Source organism: Ixodes scapularis, unplaced genomic scaffold (genome assembly GCF_016920785.2).
Source record: "Ixodes scapularis isolate PalLabHiFi unplaced genomic scaffold, ASM1692078v2 PGA_scaffold1__304_contigs__length_218370807, whole genome shotgun sequence".
Classification (NCBI taxonomy): Eukaryota; Metazoa; Arthropoda; class Arachnida; order Ixodida; family Ixodidae; genus Ixodes; species Ixodes scapularis.
Genome location: NW_024609846.1, coordinates 147,026,535 through 147,041,786, shown reverse-complemented (window position 1 = coordinate 147,041,786; position 15,252 = coordinate 147,026,535). Strand labels below are relative to the sequence as shown.

Sequence of the window (15,252 nt, the reverse complement as noted above, 5' to 3'; positions counted from 1 at the left end):
AACTGTAACGCCGAATTGGAGCGCAGCTCTTGAGGAGGAGGAGGAAAGGGTACTGAGGGGAGGGCATACCCTCCTCCCTCCTCCTCCCTCGTGATCCCTCCCTGCTACTCCTCGCTGCCTCTTTCCCTCATCCTCCTCCTCCACCCCCTCCTTCTCCTTCATCTCCTCCTCATCCTCCCGGGGGTCACATGACCCCCTCCCCTCCCCCGAGATCACGTGACCCCCGGACGTGGAGGTGTCACGTGACCTAGGTGTTCACGTGACCTGGGGGTGTCGCATGACCTGAGGGGTCACGTGACCTGGACGGCGGACACGTGACCGGGACGTGGCCTCGGGGGGTCATGTGACCTCGGGGGTCAGGTGACATGGGGATCACGTGACCCTCGAGTCACGTGATCTGGAGGTCACGTGATCTGGAGGTCACGTGACCTCGGGGGTCACGTGACCTTGTGGTTACGCCGACGGTGACGGCGATGCCGCTCAGGCCGGAAACGGGCCCCTAAGAGCTGGGCTCTAAAATGAAACGTTTACAACACCATGTAACGCCGAATTAGAGTGCAGCTCTTGAGGAGGAGGAGTCAAGGGTACTAGGGGAGTGTATGCCCTTCCTCTCTCCTCCTCACCTTCTCATCCATCTGCAACTCCTCCCCTCCTCCCTCCTCTTCCTCCCCTCCTCCTCCTCCTTCACCACCTCCCCCTCATCTTTCACGCTCCCTCTCCTCTCATCCTTCCCCCTCCCTCCTCTTCTCCTCCCCCTGCATCCTCCCCTCTTTCCTCCTCCTCTTCCCCCTCCCCCCCTCCTCTTCTCCTCCTCTTCCTCCCCTCCTCGTCCCCCTCCCCCTCGCCCTCCTCCTCCTCGTCCCCCTACCGGCCCCCTCCGTTCCTCCCTACCTCCTCCTCCCCGCGTGGTGCATCAGGGGAAATGTCCCATAATGCACCGCGCGGGACCTTCGTGACATCACACGTGGTCACGAGTGACGTTACGAGGGTCCTGCGCGGTGCATTATGGGACATTTCCTATAATGCACCGCGCGGTTACGCCGACGGCGACGGCAACGCCGCTGAAGCCGGAAACGGGCGCCCAAGAGCTGCGCTCTAAAAGACTGGAAGCGAAGAACGGATGTATTCGGGATTATGTTACCCACCACAGCAGATGCCGGGTAGAAAGAGCAAGCTCATAAATGGCAAATAAATACCTGAACTCCCTTAATTACCTTTTTAAACAATCGCTTCAGCTGCACATTTAATTATATATTTGTTGCCCATCGTGAAATATGCCATAGAATTTGTTACAATTTAGACAACTATATTCGTCTACGCACTTTTCTCTGCCGAAGTAAGGCTGTCAAGTTTCCGCCATACCAAAACTAGCAAAGAAATAGTGCAGAAAGTTAGACCTGGGAACACAGCAGGATATTAAGATCATCTGGCAGCTAGTTTTTTTTTTAAAATATATCAATACATTAAAGCGGAAAACGACTAGGAAGGAAAACCGAGGGATTCGAGCGCTCTTTCCTGGTCTCCGTTTTTTTTTTTCGTCGTTGTGTTGCGCTTTAGTATATAACAGCAGAGTAGGGTACACATTTTCTACGGCGAGGTGATCCTTATCGCCTCGCGGTGATTTCCTCCCCACGCCAGTTGTGGAGGCTGACGTCGCTTCCGGATGTGACTCACACCATTGTTCTTACGTCTTCTTTCGGTACCTCGTCCGCTCTCGGCTTTAATTTTCCGTGAAATAACCCGAAACAGAAGTTTGTTGCTTGGAGTCTAACAGCTGCTTTGGAGCATTTTGAGCACACGCAACCAACTTACGATTCAAATGCGCCAGTTGAAGCAACCATTTTAAAACTGTTGCATAATGTATTTTAGTTTATTAGTTTACTGATTATCACCTTACACTCCCTATCTCAATTCCACGACAGTGGGTAAGGTTAGCAGGAATGAACCAGTGTTTTATTTCCAGTGTGCTTTTATTAATGTTTGCCCAGTTTAAAAAGAAGAAACAGCGTTTTGTACGAAACGGTTTAGCTAAATTGTGTCGAGACCCAAATTAGCTGGTGGACGCTCGGCACATTGATACTTTAGACCCATGTTGTTGTAAAAAAAACTATCTCCAAACTGCGGTCTAAAAACATGCTTTTCGTGCAAGGCTCGTCAAATTATGAGGCGCTGGAGAAATGCAGCCTTCTGCGTTAAGTCCTTATTTCGAACTCTTTTTGTTCGCCTTCCGCCCATTGAAAAGCATGCGGGAAGGGCCTTAGAACGCACCTGGTATCGCTGCGCCGTAGCGTTCTTCCGCAACATGAAGTTCGTCTGCTTTCCTCGCCGTCACCATGGCAACGAACGCCGAATGAATAGAAGCACGCACGGTACTGCCGCGTGAAGCTAGCAACAGCTGACGCCATTTTACGAACGCCGTCTGCTAGCCAAAGCCGAACGCGGCGTGTCAGATCAACCGCCTCCGCCGGTGCGCCGCTAACAAAGACGACGAAGCAGAGACACGCCGACGGTGATCGAGTAAGCAACAACACCGCGGGGCGACTGCAACGGCGGCATTTATTTGGATCAGAGGCCGCCTTCGCCGGTGCGCCGCTAGCAAAGACAACGAAGCTGAGGCACGCCGACGGCGAATGGGCGAGCAACAGCACCGCGGGACGACTGCAACGGCGGCATTTATTTTGATCACAGGCGCGAAATAAGCAAGAACAATTTTTATTTGAATCATAACACCCGATATCCAAGTTGGGGACCACATACCTTTGCTGGGTCTTTCCTGTGAACTTTTTACAGAGACACGGGGTGCCGCATTCAAAACACAGCTCCGTTTGCAAAATATGGGGGCCCTGAAAAGCACCGTTTAGACCGCTACCAGAACCTATAACTGACGTAACGAGCACTTGACGAGCGGTTGGCGCATAAGTCGTCTTTATGCATTTTTTTTTTATACGTGGTGCAAAGTAATCCCGCCCCATATTTTTATGGCGTCAGGAACGAAGCAGCATAGAAAGAGTACCCTACAAACGACAATAATAATAATAATTAAAAACTGCCCGATCTCCGCTGGAGACTCCGAGGCACAGGGGAGTAGTCGTCACGATAAAAAATCTAAAGAAACAAAATAAATAGCCTAACGGTCGTCGGCTGCGTCATAAGGCCTCGCCAAGTGCGGAGTATAACGGTCTTGGCATACAGTATGTATTGTGCATTCGTTATTTTCTTTTCTTTTCTACCACGTCAAATTCTGACGCCAAGACTCTCTACCTCCTCCGTTCCAACGCGTTGTTTGTTATTATTTTAACAAATCAGCTTCAAATAAGGGTCGTGGCACCCAGTAGAGTAAGAAAAAGAATAAAAAAGGAATATTCCGAGCAACCAGAGCAGCACGGCTGCTCTGGCCGCTCTGGCCAGAGCAGCTCCTCTCATCAAAGAAGACGCCGTCCGAAACTCCAACGGCTCCTTTCTTATTTTTTTTATTTTTATTTACTTTGTTACTTCATTTTGATGTTGGGTTCGACTGCTCCCTTCTCCGTGACGATGCCGTCCGTAGACATACGTTTGGCGTTTTTTTTTTTTTTTTTTTTGTTACGCGATGGTGTGGTTTGACAGATCAACCAATGAGTTTGTTAGAATTGTGTCACGAGGTATAAAATGGCGGATGAAATAAATATAATAAATGCAAAGAAGCGCGCAGTTCCCCCAGGTTCCCCTTCGGCGCTTTATTCTTCCACTTCGAGTTCCCAAGTACAACATCCATCAGGCGTTGAAAACTGGCTGGAGAGTTAGACAAGCCAAACGGCAGTCGGGTGAACTCGAACAACCCTCTGTGGCAGATGAAAGCCGTTTTTGGAACGTCTGATGGGTGAATCTCGATCTGAAGGAACCCGCGACTGCAATCCAGCGTTGTAAACACGGTCGCGTTACCGAGCATGTACATCACGGAGGAACTGCTGGGGAAAGGGTAGCTGTCTCGTACGGACACATCGTTAAGCCGCCTGTAATCCACACAGAGTCTGGCTGTTCCGTCTTTTTTCCTGGCGAGAACAACGGGGAATGCCCAGGGGCTCTTCGACTCACGTACTGAACCGGTGTCGATCATTTCCTCGAGCGCCGTATCAAGGAGTGCCCTATTGTGGACGCTGATTGGTCGAGGGTTGCACCTCCGAGGTGGCGCGTCACCGGTTTCAATACGGTGCAGCAGAATGTCAGTCTTTCCAGGTGTTTCCGTGAACATCGGTGAGAAAGACTCCAGGACGGCTTGCAGCTCCTGCTTCTGCTGGCTGCTTGCGGGGCACTTTCGCAACGATTCTCGAACGCCGGCAGGCAAGACGTCTGGCACCGTGGTGAAGTGGGCTGCCGTGGTCGAGTTAGGGATGCAGTCCTCCCTTTTGGTAAACGGAGTCAGCTCAGGTTGTTGTCCCAGCCGGTATCCACCACCAGAAAAGTCGAGTGTCATGCTTTCGCCTGTAATGAAATCTCGGCCCAAGATCACAGGTACCACAAGTCCTGGCATATAAAGAAATCGCTGACGTCGCTTCTTTCCATTAAACCGAATCTGCAGCCTCACGGCTCCTCCAGCTGTTATCGCTGTACCAGAAGCTAGCTGCAAACGGGTTTCGCACTCCCGGAGGCTTATCTTTTTTGCTTTGCAGAGTTCGAAAACGAAATCCCCTATGAGCGAGATAGCGGCCCCAGAATCCAAAAGTGCGGCAATGGGAAAATCGAGCAGAGATATTGTCATGCGCGGTTCAATGATGTTAGGCTCGGGCTGGATTCGACATACCGATGGAATCTGTGCCGCGGCCTGACCGCTCCCAGGGACTGCACCGGCCGTCGGCGAGTGGCTGTCTGGTTTCAGCGTCGCCGGCCGTAGTAGTTTCCCTGGTTGTTTTGGTTCCGGCCCTTTGCCGCCGTCTCGTGCCACCTCTTGTTTGTAGTGTCCAGAAGCCTTGGACACTGCTTTCGGTGAAGGCCGGGCTGCTCGCACTCGTAGCAGCAGTCCGACGACAGTTGCCTGCTTAGGCCACCCGCACCGAGGTGCCCGTCGGACCGCCTCCAGTGATCGGATAAGGAACCACTATGGGAGGGCCTCCACCAGGCTTGCGACTGGCTGTTGTGGGGAGGGCTTGCTCCGTTGCGGCGGGGGTCAATGCTGCTGGGCTGCGGGTTTGCGACCGCACCGTGCCAGTTTTCGCCAGCACTTGCAGGAGCAGACTGATGAAGATGGTTCGCTTGAGTGGTGATCTCCGTTGGGCCCCAGCTTACGATAGGGCACGGCCAACGACCTCCCACCTGTCGTGGCGACCCCCGCCCGAAACCCTCACGGGCCTCGCTGTGACCTCCGGGGACCTCTCGGGGAGAGTTAGGCGAACATACGCTTATCCCGCACGGGATATCACCATGCATGCCACGCCAACTCTCCTGGTTGACGTGGTGGGGAAGGGAGGTCTCGTTCGGACGGTCCACTTGCGTGGAGGCCTCGGGGCCCCGCCATGCGCATGCCGGCTCGAGCGCGTACTTGGCTGGTGGCGGCGGCACGTAGTTCCGCTCGGCATGAAGAGCTTCCTCGATGAGGCGGGCGCCCCGGGCTAGCTCTTCAAGGGTCTCAAAGGTGCGGTTGATCAGGTAGACGTGGTACCTGGGGTGACACTGTCTTCTGACCCGAGCTACTCTGTCCGACTCCGGTGACTTCGGGTCCGCCCTCTTGAAGAGCTCTTGCATGACCCGAACGTACCGGACCAGACTTTCATCCGGGTGCTGCGTCCTTGCCTCGAGCTCTCGGAGAATCTGCGTCGCGTAGCCTGCAGGCAAGAACTCTTCTCGAAGCCTTGTCTGGAAGTCCGCCAGGCTGGTGAAGGGGGTCTGTGACCCCAACCAGCACCTGGCGCTGGCTTGTAACGCCAGCGGGACAATCCGGTCCACGATGAAGGCTTCTGAGGCACCGGAGGCAAGGTGGTACGTCTGCAGCTCGCCCAGGAAGTCTGCCACGGACTTGACGTCGTCGTACCCCATGTAGACCGGAACAGTCAAGTGTGGTCTGGGCTCTCGCGGTGGGGTCTCCTACTGGCCAGGCGTGCGGGCCAGGCGCTGCATCGCGGAGTCGCACATCTCCGTGACCTTCGTGAGCAGGTTCATTTGTGCTGCTGCGGCCATCGCGGCTTCCTGCTCCCGCGTGAGCATTCCTGCAAGCACACAAAAAAAACAGAAACGCCCCCAAAAACCCAACACAAGCGCGCAAAACGATTGCCGCGTTAACAAAGACACGGTCACAAACACGTCAATACAACAAACGTGGACGTGGCGGAAGCACGAAACAACGATAGGAAACACGGGGAATATGAAAAAGGCTTACCGAAAGAAGAAACGAAGCCCCGTGAAATTCCTTCGAGTGGGTAGCATACCACGGTTGGGCGCCATTGTGGTCGGTTTGCCTTGCTGCATACCCGACCCGGAGGAATAACACGGAGCCAACGGTTTCAACAACAAGAAACTACATTTAATAAGACAAAGACAATCACAATACTAACATGGTTATTTCAGCTCGGCGGAAATCGGCCGACTGCCTTCGCGCCGCTCCTGTCTCGCCTAATATAGGCGAGCGGCACGACGCGCGCGTGGCCGGCTGCTTGCCGCCACCTTGCGGCCGAATGATGGCCGCGGTATTTTGGGTACCGGGCAACCGTGTGCCCCCACAGGTTTGACATGAGTAGCGAGCACTGAATTTTTTGAAGTTTTCACACAAGTCAGTTGAAACACAATGTTTGTTGTTAACTTAAGAACGATAAAAAAACGTGAATAGAAAATAAAATAAACCAGAATTATTTCAACCATGCAAGCTATAACCATCCTCAATATTTAATAATGGGCTTTGGCTCAGCGTTGTACACTGAACTTACTCACTCGGATAGCTGCACTTGGATAGAGCACGGAAAAGTTAATTCATAAATGTTCATTCTAGCATTTCTTATTGACAATGGCAATAATAAAATCGGAACTGCACTCGCCTAAACTTAAAACTAGAAGATTTTTTTTTTTTTAAGTTCTGAATGCGAAGAGCCGAGGCGGAAATCTGGGCTCGTCACTACAGGCCGTCACTTCCATTCTCGTTGCTATCTATGTTCAGGGTCATCAAATTATTCTGGAAGAAGTGGACTTTCATTTAAAGGCCGGATGAATGACATTAATGCCGGCTTCATGCGTTTCTTCGCTTTAAGGTTTCGAAAAACGATTTTGTTTTGAATAGAAGAGCTTTAGGCAACATAACAATTCAATTTTCAAATTATTATTGTTTGCTCGAAACAGTTTTGTTTCTGTCGTAATCGTTTTCCTCTCATGTTTTACACAATCCAAAAAATGTGCGGTCTTTTGTTGAGAATGGCGCGATTGGCAGATAGAAAAATTAGTACGTTGCTGTCAATTCATGGTGTTCCCTCGTTTGGGTATACGAAAAAAATTTTTTTTTAATACTGAATATTATTTGAGATTCGCATAAACAACTGATGAAATATATTTTCTTGCAGATTAAACGAAAACCTGGCTATATTTTCTGCGTTCTCGGAGGCATTCAGGTGCCCTTATCAATCAAGCATGAAAAAACCCGACACATGTACTTTGATAGGAGATATAAAGTGACGTATATACCATGCTTGTTCGAAAATAATGTACTGGCACAAGAGACTGACAGATTATTTGGAATAAACAAGCAAAGCAATTGCTAAAAGCTGTCTTTCAACTTCCCAGAGGGTGACCAAATGTTCGTAATCCTCTGAATACTGGTTTACCTGCTTTAGAAATCACTAAAACATAGTGCATGTTTCTCTGGATGGTATATCATGGTTGTCGTTGCCGTTTTGATCAGTAGATTCCCGCTGTCTAATAACACTGAATATAATTAATCATTTCAACTCTTGGGGTAAGAAAATGGGACAAGAAAATGCCGGGACACGCAAAGCTAAAGAACGTTGCCGAGCCTATACGTTCTGTTACGTCGTCTGCTAATGGAGACTCCAGATGTGTGAAGGGCGTCAATGTAACAGTTCACAGTCAATATCCCATTGGTTTTTGAAGAATTTTTCAGAAAGGTCAAAGTTATATAGTTTTCGATGCACACAGCTGAACATCGAGCCCGTGCACACATCGGGTTGACCCAGAATTTCCCGCACCGCGCGGTGCAATGGGGGGTTGTCCGGAGGCATTGTGGATTTTTTTAACATGTAGCAAATCAATTGATAGCTAGGTATTTCGTAACGAGAAAATTCGTCGATAGAGCAACTACTGGAAAAGCGGAAAGGGCCCGCATTGGAACATGCTTGTATGGGGCTGAAATGGTACCAAGCTTTTAAGATTAAATTAATTGAATAACTTTTTTGTGCCAGATTATTCAGGTTTTACATCGTTCGGTGGCTATTAGTTGTAAGTTTCCGTAGAGTATCTTGTTCAGAACATTTTTCCCTCCTTGAATGATTTCTGGGGTGATAAATGTTTCAATTAAGCTTTCTCAATACTTGGAAGCTAACGCTTCAAGGATTGCTCGGTTGTCTTCTCCTTATGTTTTTTTTTTTTTTTTTTAATGCGATTGAGTATTATGGAATTTATGTTCACAAGAGCTGGATATGCTACTTAGGGTTCGTGTAGTCTTTAGTCTATAGAAAGTAGACACAAGACTAGAGAAAGGTTTCAACCAAGCTTCCAAGCTTACAGGATGAAGGTTGGATACATTTTTGCTACGTGCATGCTTTTTGTTTTTTATTGATACATTAGCATACATAAATAAACCGTTTTGGGTGAAGACTGATGTTTCAATTGAAGTAGTTTTGATGAGATGAGGTGAGGAGTTTATTTGATTTGCGACAGATTTTTGTTGAGTTCGAACGAAAAGGCGCTAAACAACATCTGCTGGGTATTTCGCAGGCTCGACACGTGCGAAGAAAAACTAACGTCAATTGTTTTAAAGCTTCGTGTTGTGAGCCCTGCCGCCAATTTCTCGATTTTCTCGCTAAATCTAGCGGTTTTCAAGTCATGTTAGCGTTGTTTCCGGGAGTTTAAGACACTTTCCAGTTTACGCTACGTAAGTTAGAGTATTGGGGTCTCTTGTATGGCGCATTTGTCATAATTACACTTAGGTAACCATAGCTAACCACAAATAATCGACACCCGCGAAATTCACCGAGGGGCCCAGCGGGAGACTAACCCCGAACCATACGATCAGCAAGTGACGGCTTTGCTCGGGGCCACAAGGATTTCTAGAGGTCAGCTCTTAGGCGCCCGTTTCCGGGTTGAGCAGCGTGGGCGTCGGCGTCAGCGTTGCCGCGCGCTTTGCTTCATGGGACGTCACACTCTCCCCGCTAAATTTATCAGGAACACTGAATTGGTGTTAAGGTCAAGTGACGTTAATTTCCTTGATAACTTTAGCGGAGTTACTTAAACCGTTATATTTAGCGGAAAAAATTCGCCAAATTTTACCGCTAAACTTAGCGGGTAAATTTCTCCTTTAAGTTTAGCCGTAAAATGTTTGCTATATTTCTCGGTGAATTCAGCGGCAATTTTTCCCCTCTAAATTAAGCCGGGAACGTTTCGATCGATGAATTTAGCAGGAAAGTTTGCGAAAATTTCCCGCTAAATGGGAGGGGAGCAGAAGAGGAGGAGAGGGGAGTATAGAAAGGGAGGGGGCATACCTTCCTCTCCGTATCCTTCCCTCCTCCTCCTCAAGAGCTGCGCTTCAATTCGGCATTAAAGAGAATTGTAAACGTCTTTCATTTTAGAGCGCAGCTCTTAAGGCACGACCACATTGGCGTCGCGGAGGCGTGCGGCGCGACGGTCGGCGGGGCCGGCTGCCGTCCTAAACCAGTTTCGGCTTCAACGGCGCGACGTACAGCGCCGCAGAGCCAACCGCTCCTTGCGCGGTTCAGAGCTCGCCGTGCCGCGCCGCAGAAGAGAGGAGCCAATGGGAGGTGGCGTAGATAGTGACGTTGCGATGCCATGGCAACGCTCAAGCCGGTCCTCCGCGCGTCTTTCACGTTCCGAAGGACGTAGCGCTGTTTCGTGTCGTCTGCTATCCCTATTTACCCCCGATGCATTCCCCAACGGGGCGTGTTCCTTGAAACTGTGTGAATGTTTCCCTTTTGATATGACAAGACGCAGCCAGACTACCTAGATAAGGCCGCTAAGAACAACCGCTGGGAAATCATAGGAGAGGAATACGGCAGGGCCGGCCTTTGGGGTGGGCGACCTGTGCAGCCGCACAGGGCGCCATTCGTAGGGGGGCGCCGAAAGGGCCGCCAGGTTATGCAGGGCTCACACCTCGAGGGGATAAAATCAAAAACAAAAAACGACGGCATCGCGGAGGGCGCCCCCCCCGCCCCCCCCCCCCCCCCCCTTCCCCCTTATGTTAATAAAGGTGGTGGCGCTGGCCGTTTGGCATTTCGGCCGGAAAACCAACGACTAAGTTCTTGTTATAACTGGCGTCTATCAACTCGTAGCCACCTGCAGATGTTTTACGACAGAGAACCTCTCCTTCGTGAGATTCAAAGTGCCATGGAATGAATCATGAACGACTAGGCAAGCGATCACTTCCGCACAGCTCTCAAATTACGAGCGGAGTAAAACCTGACTCGCGAAAAGCGATGGAGCCAGCATGCCGCACTCTTAGTGCAACTTACCAAACGGTGGCGCCAAACTCATCGGCGAGCAAATCAGTGTGTCGGAGCAAGTCACGGGACTATTGGAACGGAATTTTGCTCTCAGTTATAACGTGCTTCGCTCAGAGTCTCTGATTGGCTCGCAGAAAATATAGGCTTCGCCCTTTGCCAAGTTATATTGAGCCGAAGAATGCCTTCGCTCAGGAGGTCTGACCGGGGGTAAATTGAACCTGATTCCTCCCGATATTCGAGTTGCACTTTGGGCAACGATCGCTGTGGAGTCTCTAGCAGTAAGCTAAACGAGCCAATGCCCCCTCAGCATCCGGTGAGTCTCTATGCACAGAGGCTTCGACCCGACTGAAAATATAATATGGGTCCGCAGCTCTTTCGTTTTAGAGCGCAGCTCTTAGGGGCCCGTTTCCAGCCTGAGCGGCGTCGGCGTAACCGGGGGGGGGGGGGGGGTTCACGTGACCTCCCCCCGAGGTCACGTGACCCCCCCCCCCCGAGGTTACGTGACCCCCCCCCCCCCGAGGTCAGGTGACCACTCCATATCACGTGACCCCCCCCCTCCCCCCCCCCCGAGGTGACGTGACCCCCCCCCCCCCGAGGTCACGTGACTACCCGCAGGTGACGTGACCCCCCTCAGTACCCTTCCCTACTCCTCCTCAAGACCTGCGCTCCAATTCGGCGTTACAGGGATTTGCAAACGGCTTTTTTTTTTGTGTGTGTGTGTGAGCGACCAGCTGCAACTCCGGACTCGCAATGCCGATCAATGTTGCCAACTCGAAATTCAGAAACCCGCCGCAAGAATCCCGAAAACCGCTAAAAACAACTAAATTAATAATGTTGCGCAAGAATGGCCGAATCACAGCAGGCAGACCCAGGCGTCCGACATGAACCTCGAACTCCTGCTGGGCAGCTCACGGAAATTAAGTTTCTCGTTTACATTGTTGTGTGGTACGACATTCTTTTTTCAAGTTAATTTTGTCAGCAAGGACATGCAATGCAAAACGAAGGAAATCGTAGCAACCACCCAGCTGATGAAAGCATTCAGCGATTACATCGACAATTATCACGATGTCGGGTACGAAACTGCAACTGGCAACTGCGAACGGTCTTCCCGAGAGCATGGGTGTTGACAGTGTGATGAAACCGGGCCCCTCCACGTCGGCGGAAAAAGCGCCGATTCTGTTATGAGTGCCAACACGAGGTTGATGACGTCGAGACAAAATTCAAGCAAGAGTTCTTCTACGAGATGACTGACACCGTAAGATGTCGATTGAAGAACGCTTCACGCAAATGCAGCAGCACGTGAGCTTGTGGCGGTTCCTTTACGGCCTCAGCCGTCTTCCCCACAAAGCAGAACTTAAACTTAAACCATGCACTGAGAGTCTGCGACACCTAGAAAGTGCAGACATGGACGGTACAGATCTCTGCGGGGAGCTGATATAACTATGCAGCCTTCTGCCCACTGGATGCAGTGCTTGCCAGGACGTCCTCCAGTTCATTATGGTCAACCATCTATGTGACAAATTCCCTTATACGTGGGTGTCATTGAGGATCCTCCCCACTTTGCCAGTGTCAGTGACCACCGCTGAGAGGAGTTTCTCGAAATTAAAGCTTATTAAGACATACCGCAGATCAACCATGGCAGATGACAGGATATCGTCATTGTCAATTTTGTCCATTTAAAACAGGATACCGTCTAGCCTGGATATGTCACAAGACGTAGCCCAATTTGCGATGTTGAAGGCTCGGAAGGTTGCCTTCTAGGGTATTTACATGGTTAACTTGTGCTTTTGTTTTCTGCGTCCATCAGACGTTAGTTGCTATTGCAAACCCACAGCTGAAGTTCGGTTAATCTAAGAAATAAATTATTCTTGAACCTTTAAACACGTTGCCGACAAAACTCTCAATGCTCGCGAACGCCGTTCCTTTTTAAGGTAGTGGTTTTCGACAGACAACGACAAAATCGCGACCTTTCGCACTGGGTCACTGTGGCATGTTTGCTAACAACGTGATGTTGGGTGCGAAAATAGTGCGTGTGTGGGGGGGGGGGGGGGGGGGGGGGGGGAAGCGGGGGGCGCCACGGCTGCAGTTTGCCCAGGGCGCTTGCTGCTCTAAGGCCGGCCCTGGAATACGGAATTACAAGTGAGTTTCTCCGTGGCACCTGTTGCATGTCATCTGTGTTTTTTGGATGTCGTGTTGATTTGATGACACTTTCGAAAGTAGCCTTCATCTCTGGCGCGCCGCCGGGGCAGCAAAGCACTGACCTGTCTTTCGGTGTTTCGGTAGAACCAACTCAACCGGACCCAAAACCTGCGCCTCCTTCCCTTTAAAGCGTGGCGACGTCGCAAGATTAACTAACAGGCTAGGATAATCACATTCACACTGATCGCCAGGTCATCATGGACACCTACCATGTAAGCAGCGAGTGCGGTTTTGATGCTGATATATGCGAAAAATGAGAGCCGAAATGGAAGAATCTAACGAAGAGCAGACGACGAAAGAGCGGAAATTCCGACGGGAGGCGCGATCGCGAGATCTAGTCCTGTCACGTGACGCCCGCAAAACGGAGGCCCGTTTGGACTCCTCACGTTGGGACGCCGGACGGCGGTGCCGCCCGGTGGCGCCACCCGGCGGCGCCATTCACGCTAGCGTGGTGTGGTCAGGCCTTTAGGCGCCAGTTTCCGGCATGAGCGGCGTCGCTGTCGGCGTCGGCGTAACCACCAGCGGTGCATTACGGGAATAATGCAAGCGGGCGTAACCGCGTGTAGCATTATGTGAAATTTTCCACGCTAAATTTAGCGGGACGTTTTTGCAAAATTTCCGCGCTAAATTTGGCGGGAACATTTTGCCGCTAAATTTAGCCGCGAAAACTTTCGATAAATTTCTCGCTAAATTTAGCGGCGAAATATTTCAGCTTAACTGAGTGGGAAATCTTTCCGCTTATGGCAGCGGGGAAATTTTTCCGCCTCAGGCAGCGGGGAAATTTTTCCGGTAAATTTAGCGGGAAATTGAGCGAATTTTCTCATCTAAATGGGAGGGGGGCAGGAGAGGAGGAGGAGGGGAAGGTACTGAGGAAGAGGAGAAGCACACCCCTTTCCTTCGTACCCTCCCCTTCTCCTCCTTCAGGGCTGTGCTCCAATTCGCAATTGCCAAGAATTGTAAACGCCTTTCATTTTTATACCTTTATTACAAGAAACATGGGTATTAGCCCCGAGAAGTTCGCGTGGCGCCCCCTTACGGCGAACCGGGGTGACGTCACGGCGAGGAGAGAATTTTTCCCCGACTCGCCCCGCTCGCCTTGTGGAGGCTGTGACGACGCTAGCTGTCGGCGCGCTCGTTTCTATCTAATTTTTTTTGGGCCGTGTTTTTCGTAAGAAGTATAAATGTATATATGTGCCTTTATTGAGGTATGGCCTGTAGCTACAGGCGAAACTTCAACCAACATTTTAAGCATGGTTGAAAGGGCAGGCAACGCATGAATCGGAGCTGGTGTATGAAAATAAAGAAATATGGCCACAATTGCAGGAGCATCACTATAGATTTACATCTCACGCAATAAATGCTGCTGATGGTGTGAATGAATTGGCAGGTTATGTATACTATATTTTTTTGTATCTCAGTTTTTAAACAAGATTGCCGAAGCACGAAAGCTGCATGCTGCTCGAGCAACATGCTAAATACAGTCTGGGCCATGGGGAGAGAATCACAAGTAAGACAGCCCAAGTGCAGGGGCAAAGTAAAAAAAAAAACAAGGAACATTTATTATATACATTGCTCGCATTTGACCTTTGCTGGATTCAGATAGTATTTCAATGGACTACACGGGTGGTATTTGTGGACTTGTTTATATCAATTCTCAAGTAATGTATAGCAAACGTAACCGAAGGTGTCTAGCTCGTTATTAGTCCCTTAAGCCCTAAAACTGAGATTTTACTTAAATCGAATAGTCCTGAAGCTAAAGTACCAGAAGCTTTTCTCACGCAGACTGTCACCCTTCACAGGTTCCACATTTTCTGCTACTAGTGCTGCACTACTACTGGACCGACGTTCGAATGCTTGCTTTTACTCCTGTTTTCCTCTGTTGTTAGAAAGTCCAGCTGTAGGAAGTTTGGAGGCTGAGGAAGCTTTTGGAGACCTGCAGCAGTGTCTCTTTTAATTGGAAAGGACAATTCAGACTAAACGGTGTATTTTCCGAATACCCTAGGCTGGAATAAAAATGTCAGGAAAAAGTATAAACATTCCAAATTACGATGCTCTTTTTGTGTACATTTTGGGCAGTTCAATACATACCATACAGGCAACTGTGGGCAATTCGGCCGTCTTTGCTGCTATTATACAAACTAATTTCCAGTAATTGTGCATCTTCTAAGAAATATGCCTGCATACGTGTATAAACTATATAATTAATTCACGAAGAAGCTACATTTATGTAAAACAACGCTGTTCCACGAGCACTTCAAAGAAAATCAGGCACAGGGCCTTTGAAACATCTGCGAACCAGAGCATGCAGAGTGAGTGGCAGCGCAAAGTCAGGGTCGTGAGCTAATTTGACGACCACCCAAAGGCCCATGAAATAAATGCCACTTCAAAGACCTTGAAAGCGGGATTT

The 15,252-nt window shown here is 49.9% G+C and overlaps 1 protein-coding gene across 1 annotated transcript in view; it reads left to right on the top strand.

Moving 5' to 3' along the window:
* Positions 1-7,629, top strand: part of LOC121836164 (neprilysin-1-like) — a 103,210-nt gene extending 95,581 nt beyond the window's left edge. Inside the window, exon 19 of the mRNA XM_042290971.1 lies at positions 7,518-7,629. Coding sequence (XP_042146905.1) covers positions 7,518-7,629 — 112 coding nt within the window. The remainder of the gene's footprint in view (positions 1-7,517) is intronic.
* Positions 7,630-15,252: the final 7,623 nt, after the last annotated feature.